The sequence below is a fragment of the Tetrao urogallus genome (genome assembly GCF_951394365.1).
Source record: "Tetrao urogallus genome assembly, chromosome: 8".
NCBI classification, from domain to species: Eukaryota; Metazoa; Chordata; class Aves; order Galliformes; family Phasianidae; genus Tetrao; species Tetrao urogallus.
In genome coordinates this window covers 36106111-36119386 of record NC_136821.1, presented here as the reverse complement: position 1 = coordinate 36119386, position 13276 = coordinate 36106111, and the positions used below count along the sequence as shown (strand labels likewise).

Here is a 13276-nt window from a genome sequence, read left to right as displayed (position 1 = left end):
GTTGAAATCTTCTGTGGTTGCTGGGTTTTTGTTTATTTCCCTAGAAATCACAAAAGGAAAGGAGTATCTGTATGAGTTGTTTCTAACCATGCAAATCGTGATTTGCGCTTTGTCATTTTTCTGGTTGTGCTTGTATACAATCTCTTAATAGAATTAAAACTGTTCTGTGGGCTCATTTGGAAGCTGAACTAGCAGCGTTTTCTTCTCGAATATTCATAGGGACTTCTGAAACAACTGTTAGCAGAATTTGTTCCTCCTCAGTTAATTGTGCAGTGGAGAGGCTCTGTGTTCATGCTGTGCTGCCTCGTTTGAGATTTATTCCTTTCACCTTGTAATGGGGGTTAACAATAAGGGTTAAAGCAGCAAAAAGCTGCTTTAGCTACTGTGGTTCATCTGAGCTACCAGTTTTGTGCTTTTTAGTGTGACGTTTTGAACCCCAAGCTTCAGGCTCAGTCTAAGAGTTTGTGAAGTCCTTCACTCCAAGAGATGTCTATGTGTGTGCAGCACATAGTTCAGAATGGCCTACTGCATGCCTTGTTGCCAGCACGCAACATCCATCTGTGCTGATGGTGCCTTTCTTCCCATAGATGATAGGCTTTTTTGGCTGAAATGTCACCTAGCAGAGGAGCTGGGAGTTGCTGAGGCTGCCTGACACACAGCTAGGACCTCAGAGCTGTGTGCTGGAAAGCAGGGGGGCTACTTCTGAAAGCCTTTTTTTTCCCTCCAGCTGTACGGCAGCACATTCCTCTCTGTGTTGGCATGAAACTGGGAATGTCCTGCCTCCTCAGATAGCTGCCTTCGGGGAAAAGTCACTTCCCTTGCAGCAAAGGGGTGCTTAGGAGTAGGTATGTGAGTACCTGGGGAACAAAGCTGGGATTTTGGATTGCTCTGCTCGATGCCAGTTAGTTGACAGCAGGAGCCTGAGCTTTTCATTGCAAAAAACATTGCCAAAATAAAATCTCCCATCTGCAGGCGTGCTTTTAGGCCCTGATTCAGGGAAGTAGTATGGAAAGTGATAATGTCATTTGGAATAAAGAGGAGTCATGTGTGATTCACAAAGCGTTCTGTTAAATCCAGACAGTGCCGACTACTATTTATTTTTTTCTCTTCTGGATACTTAAACTCTTGTAAGCCCTCAGGCACGGGGAACGTGCACAGTGGAAAAGATGTGAAGCATTCACCTAAGCTACTAGAAAGGTGAGCACAGGGCCAACCCCACGTGCTGTTTAATGTTCTGAGAATCCAATTATTTGTGCTGAAACCTAGGAGCTGCATTTTTCCTCCAACTTTGCTTAGCAGGCGAAGTTGTGAGTTTCTGCTTGCTTGCATTCAGAGGTAATGCAGCACGACACCAAGCAGCACAGACAGGAGAAGCAGATGAACTGTAGACACAAGTCTTGGCTATGAGTTTGCTGGGTCTGATGGGAGGGAATCTCAGCTCATAAAGCCTCGCCTTGCCCGTGTCTGTGCACAGATGGTTGCATCTCTGCTACCACTCTTGCGTTTGAAGACAGATAAAGATTTTAGGCTCACGTGACTTGTAAATAAAGGCTTAATTATGGTGTAATTACAGAACTTGAACTTTTCCTTGTGGGAAATGCGTGCTTTTAAAGTTAGAGTAATGATGTTTACCAGATAAACACAATGATTTGTGCAGGGGATTTTTCTTCCTCGGCAGTCCTGTAACTAGCTATACATCCCTGCTCATACAAATAGGCAACTAAGTGCTGTGCTTTTCAGAGCTGCGTGCACACAGTTCATGCTGCCTAATAACAGTGGTTTTCAGGGATTTTCAAATTCCAGGCAGAAGCTGGGTTTTGTTCAAAATATTAATTAGTCACAAGCAACTGAGGAGGAGGAGGAAGCACTTCTCAGGGAATGAGATTTGAGTACATTTTCCTTTCCTCAAAATCGCGAGGTAACCACATACAGCTCTGAACACCATAGGATTGCTTTTTATGTACATCCTCTTAATTTCTTCTGTAAATGTTCTTTTTTGTATGTGAGGAGGTGGCTTTCTGCCTCTTCCTCTTACTGTGGAGTCATCTGGCAGGGCTCAGACGTTCTGTTCAGGCATTCATAAACTTCTAAAGATGCTTTTCTGGCACAGGAAAAGTAACCTTTTAGTCAGGGTATGTAGATCAGAGATAAGCATGTTCATTCTTAAGTGAAGCAACATTATTTTAGGAACTGTCAGACTAGTAAAGGCTTGAATGCTATGGTTTTTTATTTTTATTTTTCCACAACTGCTGTATCTCTGCACTTTCTTCCAGCCGTGCACAGAACCACAGACAGTGCTCCAAGCTCCGTGTGCGCCATGTGAAGCTGGAGCACATAGGCAGATGTGTTTGCAGAGAAGACAAAACCAAATGATTCTGTGTAATGGAATCAGTGCATTTAAATAATGTACTTTTGTACTTCATGCTCCCAAATCGTGTCGGCAGGTCCTGCCTCAGTCTCCTAGGGATGGTGAAAAGAGGATTTGTTTAGGTGCATGCTCTTTGCTGTCTATATAAAAGTGCAGCTGTCTGAGCTTCATAGTCAAACTGTCACCTACTTTTTTACCTCTGAAAACGAAGCTGCAGAACTTTACAATAACGGTTACATTGCAGATTGCAGGGAAATTATCAATATTTCTTTTACCCAATCTTTGTATTTGAAAAGACAGTGAAATAAATTAATGAGGCTGCTGCTTATGGACAAGAGTTTGGAGTCGAGGGCTTGCTGGTGTTCACTTACATATCAGAGTGGAGAATTTTTTGCTATAACAGGAAAGTTAAGTATTTAATATCTAATCTTCTTTCCCATGTCATCATTTCTAATTAAAGGCATGCATGTTAGCCCACTGGCTCCAACCCTGGTTTGTGCAGTCCCTTTCCTCTATTTGTCCAGTGCCTTGCCCCAATGTTTTTAAAGAGTGATCTAAGAAATCCTGGAGAACAGGGCTATTTTCAGCAGAATGCTATAAAACACAGCTTGCATCCAGCACTCGAGGGTTTTTGTTGTTTTTTTTCCATCCTCCCTCCAGGGGGTAAGAACGTGCAGTGGGAGTATTGCATCCTCTTTCTAGCTTGCTGGGATTCTTTAAGTGCATGTGTGGGTGTGAATACTAAAGAAAATGAACAAATGCTTGGGCACATAAACTCTCTCACCACAAGACAGGTCCATGCACCTAGAAGTTCCTTTTGTAATAAAGCAGATCTTTTATCAGAATGTTTTTTATCTTTTGTTAGCTGGAGTGATGCAACTGGAAGAAAGTCAGGGATGTGTGCCTTACCCTTGGAGCAGGCAGTTTATGAAGAATTCTTTGAAGAATTTATTCCACACTCTTGAACTACCTTCAAAGATGCTTTCTATCACAATATGAGTTCGGGCTCCAGTGAGTGCGTGTGCGTAAGGCTTGCTTAGAACACTGTTAGTCGTCAGCTTCCCATCTGAGGCATCCTCTTGCTCCTGTACTGAATTGGTGAACCCTCTGCTCCTCTCTCTTTACCCACATACTGCTTTTCCCCACCGTGCAGTGCCTGTTTGCTGATCCTGGGGATCCCTTCAGCATCCATCCGGTGATTTCTTGCCTTGATCATTCCTGTTCTCTTCCAAACCAAACTGTGCGATGTCCCTTTCTGTCATGAGATGAAATTTGCACTCTCGCAGTGTGTGAGGAAAGCAGAGACAAAAGTATTGATCCTTCAGCTATCCCTCCATCCGCTACACTCCTCACATTGTGTTTGTCTAGTCAGTGCAGCTCCATATTGTGTGAAAGCAGTGCAGTGAGCTTTACTGTGGAGATAGCTCTTGTGGGGTGCTACACACCTTGGCCTTTGGCCTTGGATTTTACACAGGCTTGTTGCAGCAATTAGTCACTTTACATGTGCATAGGCACACATATACATAATCTGCTCTGTGTGAATAAGTAGAACTTCACAGAAGTTATGGTTTTGGTTTTTTCCAGAATCCTGTAGCTATTCACAGTTTACTTAGGTAACAAGAGTTGGCTTCCATGGTAGTCTTGCCTTTGCAGAATTAAGGAGTTTAAGATATTCTGTCTTCTTTTTTGTCTTCTTTTTTCTATGTTTGTAATCCTATCAAAGATGGATGCCATGGTAACAATCTTCTGTTTTTCCTCTCCTGCCATTTTTCTTTTCTCTTGTCTTGCCAAACTTTTTGTTTTTTAGACCAAGGACTCCTGTTCCATTTCTCATTTTTATGGAGTTGTTTGACAGTTGTAATGCCCAGCCCTATCTGCTTTTGGATTCAGGAGGGGATGAAAACAGGCACGCAATAAATTAGGAAAAGCTCAATTTATTTTTGCTGCTTTATCTCTGCAAAAATATTTTTAGCCATTTCTAAAATAAAGGAAGATGTTGCCTAGCTAGATAGCTGTAGGACTACAGGAACCTGAGGAACTGCTAAAAATGAAGGTTAATGAAGTTGTTTCTGAAGGTTTTTTGGGAAAAGGTAGGAAATAGGCGCACGATCTGCTCCTGTTTCCTTCTCACTGGTCCTCCTCTGTTCTCATCAACCTTAAATGTGCATGGGAAGCGTGAGAAGTTTGAATAGCCCCTCTTCTGCCTTGGAACTATGCAGCTTTTCCTCCCTGCTTACCTTCAAGGATAGCATGGGCAACAGGCAGAGATAACCATCCCAAATATGGAGGGGAGGAGGACTTTGAGCCCCTTGGGACTGTCAGATCTCTGGTTTTGCTTTACATGCCATGCTGTCCCAAGCACCGGGTGCCTATCTGAATCCAAAAGGCAAGTAACGTCCCACTGCTATTAAAATAATCTGCTTTAAACTTGGCACTCTAACATTGAGTCTTGTGAAAGGAAAGTTTCTTGGGAAGCAGCACAACCTTACCCTCTGAAACCCTCCTGTCCTGTAACATAATAGGAACGCGGTGTCCAAGGTAAACCTCTGTTAAGACATTAAGAGCAAGCAAACAAAAAAAAAAACAGCACATGAAAAAATAGTTGGGAAAAAAAGATATTTGGTTGATGGAGGAATGGAGGAAGAAGTTTCAGCTGAACTGCTTCCATTCTTCTGCATCTCCCAGGGAACTTTGAAGGAAGCCCCACATTGGCTGGTTTCTGCTTGGTTTCTTGTACTGAATATCATGCTCTAAATCAGGAAATGGCTTTGGCATGTGTGTACTGAAGGTGCTTGGCTCTGCTTCTCAACCTCCCTCCCATCCCTGCATTGCTCCAGCTCCTTGGGGTAACATCTCCACGGGTCTTAAAGCGTGAAGATATGTGAATTTGAGTTGTTGAGCTGTAGTATGCCATCTTCCTTTTCTCCTGATAGCACCCTTCTAGTGAGAAGCACTCCAGGGGGTTTTAATGTACCAATGGTGACCAAAGAGCTGCTTTCACTCAGGGTCACAGAATGGGGTGGACGGGACCTTAAAGATCATCTAGTTCCAACCAGAGCTCTGTTGGCAGTCCTGTTGTAAGGAGCTTTTTGCACTGTGCCTGCCCAGTTAAAAAAATGAATCTACACTTAGCTAAGTCTTTGTGACTCGAATTCAGTTGCTTTTTCCAACGGTAGACAGTGGACCCTGCACTATGAGGTGAGTAATTGGTGTTCTTAACATGCCCTTTCCTAAGGAAAAACAAAGTATTCTGCCAGTGTGGAGTACACACAGTGTGGAGTACTGTTGCAAGTTGACACTGGAAAATGACTGCAGTAAAATATTTAGCCGTGCCCTGTTGCTTATTTACTCTTGGCTGTCTTGCAAAAGCAGAGCTGGAGATACACATTAGATTGTTTATGGTGTTTGTAGTTGCTCGAATTGCAAGTCACAAATTCCTTTCTACAGATTGGATTCCTGCTGATACTCAGCTATCTGGTTTGAAGTGAAAATGCTTTGGCTTTAAAGAAATAAGCCATGTCCTCCTTATGGACACTTATCTTTCCCTTGGATCTCTAATGATTTCTCTGTTTTTTGTTGTTGGTTTTTTGTTTTGTTTTGTTTTTTTTGAGAGTTACGTGTTGGTTTTTGGTTGTTTTTAAATGAATGAATGAAGGGCAGGAACCACTGAACAATTTCACTAAATTGTGTCTGTTCTAACCTCAATCCACTAAAGCTTTTGAGAGCTGTCTTACTCAGGCTATAGTGAATGCTCACAGCACTAAGGAAAGGATGGTAGGAGCCAAGCTGTAGGCAAATGTCTGTCTTTTCCAGTCCTGTGGAAATCAAACTGTGCACCTCATGAATGCATGTTTATAGGCAGAAGGGAAGAGAGTGGTGATTCTTTCTTGCTCATGGAGTGTTGGAAAAGAAGACAGATTCTAAGCTTATGGATGTAGACCTTTTCAGGCTGTTGAAACTCTCCAGAGCTCTACCTGTACACGTCTGGTTTGAAATGATTTTATTTGCCGTGGCTGCGGCATATAGCAAACAGCTGGCTAAAACTGTTTGCTGCTACTCTGCAGCATATACCACTTTATAGGGCTTTTCATCACATTTATAGCTTTGACAGGCACTTCTGTGGCAGAGTTCTTAATTTAACTGATGAGATGATCTTGTTTTCATCTTTTTACTGATGTTCTTTTAAAGTTGAGCAGTTTGATTCCTCTGAGCCGGTTCTACCTTTGCTGGGTAGAGCTTATTTCATTAGTTCCTTTCTTCATACAGTGGTTTTTATAGCATACTTCTTGAGCTAATCCCTGCTGCCAGCTCCAGGTTCTGCAGTGTATCACAGCAGACCAGAGCTTGATTCTCAGTCTCCTCCATTTTCTTGCAGTGAAAAAATCCACTATCCAGCAGTGTTCCTGCAGGAGCTGGCATTCAACCTCCTGAAGCTGCTGGGTCACTCTGGAGGGGCATCTGCTCCCAGGTAGTGGTAACTACATGGCCTTTCCTACTTTTCAGGGGAAAGGTTGTTACTGTCTGTATTCTGACACTTGGTATTGGGCAGACGTGTGCTCTGTAGGTCTGTGCTGATGATGCCAGGAAAGGGTTGGGTGGGATTTGTCTCACCCTAAGTGCTGCTACTCTTATATCCTTGGAAATGTTTGGTAGAGGTCATGCATACCTCTACAGCTACTTGTTGCTGTTATTAACACGTTGATTAAGTTGTACTTTTTCTTTAGTCTTAAAGTTTTATTTGAAGGTAGAGAGCGTGGAACAGTCCTTAGAGTGTGCCAGCCACTTGACAGTGATGTGGCATTGCTGCAAGTTCAACTAGGAAACTTACACTTAATTTCAAGTCGTGGTAAATGAAAGTCTCTTCCAAGTATTCACTTGATCTCCCATTGAGAGACTGAATTTTTAGTGTCCTTCAGCAAGGGATCCATCTAGCCATCAGCTTTGTTTACTGGCACCTGTATCTTGTACTGGAAGTAGTAGTCAAATATTCAACTCCTCTTTCTGTTCTCACAGCTACAGGTGAGTTTCATGGAGCTGTGTCCTGCCTCCCTTCAGTCACCTCTTTTTCCAGCCATCACTTTTTCTGTCTGCCATAGTGGCAGCTTTGGTGCTGGCTGCTTGTTCCCATCCCTGCCCTTGTATTGGCTCAGCAGCCAGCAGGCTGGGAGCTTCAGCTGGCGGAAAGCTAAGGATGCAGGGTGGAGTCTCAGCGTAGCCAATTTCAAATTCAAACAGCTGGCCCCAAAAGGAGCACATCCTACAGCTTCCCTGCATCTCCATGTTTGCCTCCCACCACTTCTCTTTGCAGCTGTCGGGTATGCATTTGGCCGAAGGAACTCATTGAGTCACTGAAAATAAGCCAGCCAAAAGGAGTGCATAGCTTCTCACTGGGTGAGGGAGGTGACTGGGCTTGTGGAATGTTACAGCAAGCTGCAGAGAGGGTTGGGGCTGCACAGCAGAGAGGTGGTATGATGATGAGTACTCTAGGCTCCCTCCCTTCTCTTGATATCGAGCTGTCTGGTCCATTCAGCCACCCTGTGCGCGGTCGCTGATGCTTTTCCTTTGTGTTGATACAGGCTCCTCGTGCCCTGAGCAAATGCTTCTTCTAGGAGGAGGTGGAGGGCAGGCAGAGCACCATGAGAACGGGAACAACTCCCGTTGCAGAGTTTCTCCAAATGCTGAGTAGACCGGCCTTGTACCATGTTGTGCAGCTTTACAGTGGATGGTTCTGAAAGATGTGAGCTTTCAAGGGCTCTTCCTCAAAAGTCGTCTCTGTTGCTTGCATCTAAGATAGATATTGCACAGAACATAAACTCACATGATTCTGCTTGCTAGGTAAAAGGAAATTCGTTTATATGCAGTTTCCTGGCTGTTTGGAAGGCCCCTCAACATACCCTGAAACTCAGCTGCTTTTGCCAAGGCCCACTGTGAATGATGGAGTATGGATGAATACTTATTATAAAAATTGCTTTGATGTTTTGCATGTCTTTAACCAAAGGCACATGTGGAATTTGTTTTGGACAATGAATTTGAATTCTGCTGGGATTGATATTGTGTTGTTTTAATAGGGGAGGTTTCCCCAGGAATGGAACTGTAAAGCCCTGTATGTTCCCAGAGAGCTCCTGTTGCTTTAATAATCTTGTTATCTGGGAATCTCTTAGGTATCAGAGGGCCAATTATGTGCTGCCCAGAGAGGACCAGGGAGAGATGTTTTTGTGCTAGAATTAATAGACACAGGCTGGTCACAGCAGGTCTTATGCCCTGCCTAACTCACCACTGTAAATTTGTAGGGCAGGGATAGTAATCATTTATTTCCATCTCACATCTCCTCTTTGCTCAGCAGGAGTAACTCTTAACAGGACAGCATGGTTTCTTCTGACGTTTAGACAAGACATTAAAGACAAGTTGAAATGAAATACCCTGGAAAAACTGATGAAGAATGACTTGTAATGGCTTGTGACAGGGCAGGGTGGAGGATGTCTTATGAAGGAAGTAGAAGTCTTCAGTTAGCTTGATGCTTTGTAGAAAGAAGTCTGTTCTGACCCTAAAATAAATAAAGAAAAAAAAAAGATGCCTCCACCTTCCTTAAAAGAGGCTTCAGCTTGGATTAAGTAGCTGTTATCATGGCCTGAGCATAGATTTCATCAAGACAGCTCTCTTAAGCAGGATGCTTGCCCAGTTTCTTTGAAAGGAAAGATCACTAGGACATGCCAAGGGTCCTGTGTGGAACCAGGTTTCGTGTGGAGCTGGGTGGACAATCTGTGCTTAATTAATTGTAAAGAGTGTGGCTGATATGTTATTTTGCTTATTATTTTGTTCATTTTTTATTATTATACCTGCATCTCTTTTGCGTGTGGGATCACTCACTTTAGTAGTTGCCCAGCGTAAGGTATTGATCCTTTTGCTGGGAGTTGTGTTATCCTGTGGCTTAGTTACCTAGTGGGTACAGAGCCTGGTTCACGTTTATTCAGGCAGCAGCTACACTAAAATTTTGCCTTGCTTTAGCAAAACGAGTTGCTAAGAGATGGTTCTGCTGACCTGCTGGTGCAGCCTGCGCTCTCCTAGCTGCACAGAGCACGTGTGCTGCTTTGCTGTATTGGCAGGCTCTCTCTCACAGTCCTGCATGCTGTGTTAGTAATCTCTTAAAATGGCTGCTACCTAAACAGCCTCTTTCCCCAAATGTTTAAGGCTGAAGGTAGAATGACTTAGCACTTGTGGTGCTGCCCATGCGTGGTCTGAGGGCTGTGCCTCTCCTCTTCCTGCCAAATCCCATGCCGTGCTTTGGCTGCAGGTGTGTCTGTTAGCTGACCTGCTGAGTCTCCAGGCATGGACTGTGTTCTTAAGTCTCCCATGTCCTTCCATGCCCAGAGCTGCTGTTCTTCAGCTCTAAGCCTGGATGCTACTCCTTGAACTCCTGCATGCCAAGAACCCGTGTGGGCTACTGTCATAGAACCGTGGACTATCCTGAGTTGGAAGGGACCCACAAGGGTCACCCAGTCCAACCACAGCCCCACGCAGCACCTCCCAAACCCAGCCCCTATGGCTGAAGTTGGTGTACCAGTGCTCCCTGAGCTCCAGCAGCTCGGGGCTGTCCCCACTGCCCTGGGAGCTGCTCTGTGCCCACCGCCCTCTGGGGCACAGCCTTCTCCTCACCCCACCATACCAGGCAATGCAGAGTGGAACAGTCCTTTCCCTTGCCTGGCTGGCAGTGCTAGGCCTAATGCATCTCCATTTAGACTTGTCCTTATTACAGCTTGCTTTCCCTCCCTGGTGAGGATGCAGACCCTCCAGCTTTCCTAGCACATCTGATATCCCAGATGCTCCAGCCCATTCAGCCTTTCCTTCTGCAACGTGTTTCTTGGTTTATTTGGCCTGAGCTCTTGCATAATGTGTCTCCAGAGACCTGTGAAACCATCCATAATTCCTGACGTGCCATCCAACAACACGGCTGACTCTGAGGGTCCCCAGCCCAGTGCCATTGTTGTGGTTTAACCCGGCTGGTGGCTCAGCACCACGCAGTTGTTTGCTTGCTCCCTCCTTTCACAGTGGGATGGGGGAGAGAATCAGAGGGAAAAAAAATTGTAGAAAAAGTAGAACTTGTGGGCTGAGATGAAAACCTTTGACTAAGATAGAGAAAAGGAAAATGGTAATTATACGAACGTATCTAAAAGTGATGCACAAGCAGTTGCTCACTACCCCCAGCTGATGCCCACCTAGCCCCTGAGCAGCATAACTGAGAGAGATGAACTCCCATCCATTCAGAACTCCTTCTTCATGATGTCATGTGGTATGGAATGTCCCTTTGGCCAGTTTATGTCGGCTGTACTAACTCTGTTCCCTCCCAGCAACATGAGCCCTTCACTACAAATGGCCTTGGCTCTGTACAGCACTGCTTAGCAGGCAACTGTAAATATCAGTGTGTAATCCACATCGCTTTTCTCCTAGAACCAAAATGCAGCATCTTACCAGGCACTCTGAAGGAAACAATTCCATCCCAGCTGAAACTAAAGACTTTATTCCATACCATTTATGACCAGTTTGAGTCCCACAGTTTTTCCACGTTCTAACTAACTACCATCACCTCTCTTATGTGGCATCTTGTGTATAGCAATGGGTCAGAGAAGAAGTAATGAGACTGCAGAATCAATGTTTCCATGAGCCCTGGGCTGGGAACCAGTGGCACAGAAGGGTCAGTCGTGCTACCCAGCAAGTCTGCAGCAGTCAGCTCCCAGAAACCTGGAGGGTCTGTGTGGAAGAGCTGCTGCTTGAAGCTCAGTGTGGTTCTGAGGTTGCAAGTGAAGGTTGTTGCTTTGCTCCCAGGATACCTGTGAAATTTGCATTGGTGGGGTGTCGAGAAACTTCAGTTTTTCCAGCAAGTAGTGGTGTCTGGCGTGCTGGTGGAGATGGGCAGAGATTGCATTCTGCTTTAGTGAAGTTAGGTTCAGCTCTTGAAGGCTAAATATGCAATTTCATTTGAATGGTTTAATTTAAATGTAGTAATTAGCTCAGAATTTCATGCGTGAAACTTATGCATTTAATAGTGTGTGTCTGTTCTGGCATGAGATTCTACTGACTTATACCATTCTTCTACTGTGCACCAAGATTAGAGGGGTCATCTCTGATTAAAATGAGGAATGGCATACAGTGGTAGAAATGGGTGAATCCAGATGGAATGTGCTTTTCTGTTGGTGAGAAATTGGCTTAGTTTACATATAAATGTGTTTATATACGGTATTGAAATAGAATTTTCTGTGTGTATTCTCTATTTTTCTCTGAAGGAATTCATTTTTCTACGAGTACCAGTCCTAATTTTGCAAAAAAAGGTATATTTCTTTTTGCAGATAACACAGGTCGCTTCGTAGAGAATCTAAAAACTTCGGTAAACAGTAACAAAATGCCTGATTAAACTTTCTGTTTTCTCTAGCTTCCTGGTCGCAATTATCAGAAGGGCTACAATGCTGAAGTTGGTGACAAATGGATCTGGCTGAAATGAAATCTGCCTCGCTCGGGAGCCCTAGCAGTGATCAACCACAGCACTTGAGTGGAGAAGAAGCTGAGTTCAGAGTGTCTGCTCTGCATCAATTCTGTGTAGCACAAAGGAAAGGCTGGGTAAATCATCTTCCAGCTACAGCATAAGAGAATAGACTCCTGGAAGGCAAATGCAAATCGCCTCGTTCTGGTTTGTTCTTCCCTGCTGAATTCAGGGTGCTTTCTCTTTGGATGCTTGATAGTCTGTGTGTAATAGAAAAGTGGTGTTACAGGAGCAGACTTAAGATCGGTGCTGAACTTCTTCATCAAGACTGTGGCATGCTATTATACAGAATTATTGTTGTTTTCCTGAACGAAGAGAAATTAAACCTGTATCCTCCTGGTTCTCACGAAGTTAATTTCTTGCTCTGTCATGCGTGGTGTTTTATTTGCTTCATTAGAAGAGAGCACCTGCTTAAATAATGCACTCACATCATGTTCTGAAAGCCTCTTACCAGACATCAGTATCAAAGCAACAAAGCACAGGGAGAGGTTTTTGAGAGAAGGCAGAAAGTTTTCGTGATGCGAAGAGCAAAATATCTGTGCTTGAAAGTAAAACAAACAAAAACTGCAAATAATTGCCAGCAGTTGTTCTCACAGCTTCTTCCCTTGAATGGAAACCATAGATCAAAATGTTCGTGGGATATAAAAGACAGAAGTAATTATTACATTTGTAAGTCCCTGAAAATCCAAGTTCTTTCTTTTTAAATCTATGATTCATTTGGTATTAGTTAGTCACACAAATGAGGCACCTTGGCATTGGTTCAAGCACTGCTGTCCGGATTTGGTCCTCAGAAATTCTGTGCTTCCAGCAAAGGGCTGCCTGAGCACTTCAGTCACCGGATGGAAGCACCGTCAGGCATCCTGGCCTTCGGGGCAGTGCCTTTGAATTAAGCAACCAGGTCTAACCTGTGGGCCAAAACTAGGATGGAAAGAGCCCTTTAATGAGAGCCGTGGGGGATCAGTTGGGTGCTGAAATACATGAACCGTGGGGTACAAAAGTCTCTCTTCTCACCGATCTGCGAATTCTCTTTCCATCTTTTATGGCTCCAGTTGCGTTCCCCATTGTGGAAGGGACCAACCCCTTTGGTGCCACTGTGCCACCCTGTGCTGATGCAGCTGGTGGATCCTCGGAGAGGGGCGAGCGCTGGGATGCAGTGCCAAGTATGCGAGTGTGAAACAGTCGTCCTCAGCCCCTTGAAGTTCTCTGGTCTTGAGGCCTGGTCAGCAGCAGGAGCTGCTCAGCGTGGTCCTCACACTGCTGGATTGCGCTGCCAGCTGCTGCCTCCTGCTCCTCACAGAGCAGCCCATAAGGGTTTGAGTCTTTCTTGGTACCTTGGCACTCTTGACCACAGATGTGGTGGAAATGAAGCCTGCCTC

The 13276-nt window shown here is 44.5% G+C and overlaps 1 protein-coding gene across 1 annotated transcript in view; it reads left to right on the top strand.

Annotated features, from left to right (window-relative positions):
• Positions 1 to 12250, top strand: part of NDUFA10 (NADH:ubiquinone oxidoreductase subunit A10) — a gene marked incomplete at its 5' end in the record, with an annotated part of 41152 nt that extends 28902 nt beyond the window's left edge. Inside the window, one exon of the mRNA XM_079539172.1 lies at positions 11793 to 12250. Coding sequence (XP_079395298.1) covers positions 11793 to 11861 — 69 coding nt within the window. The 3' untranslated portion in view covers positions 11862 to 12250. The remainder of the gene's footprint in view (positions 1 to 11792) is intronic.
• Positions 12251 to 13276: the final 1026 nt, after the last annotated feature.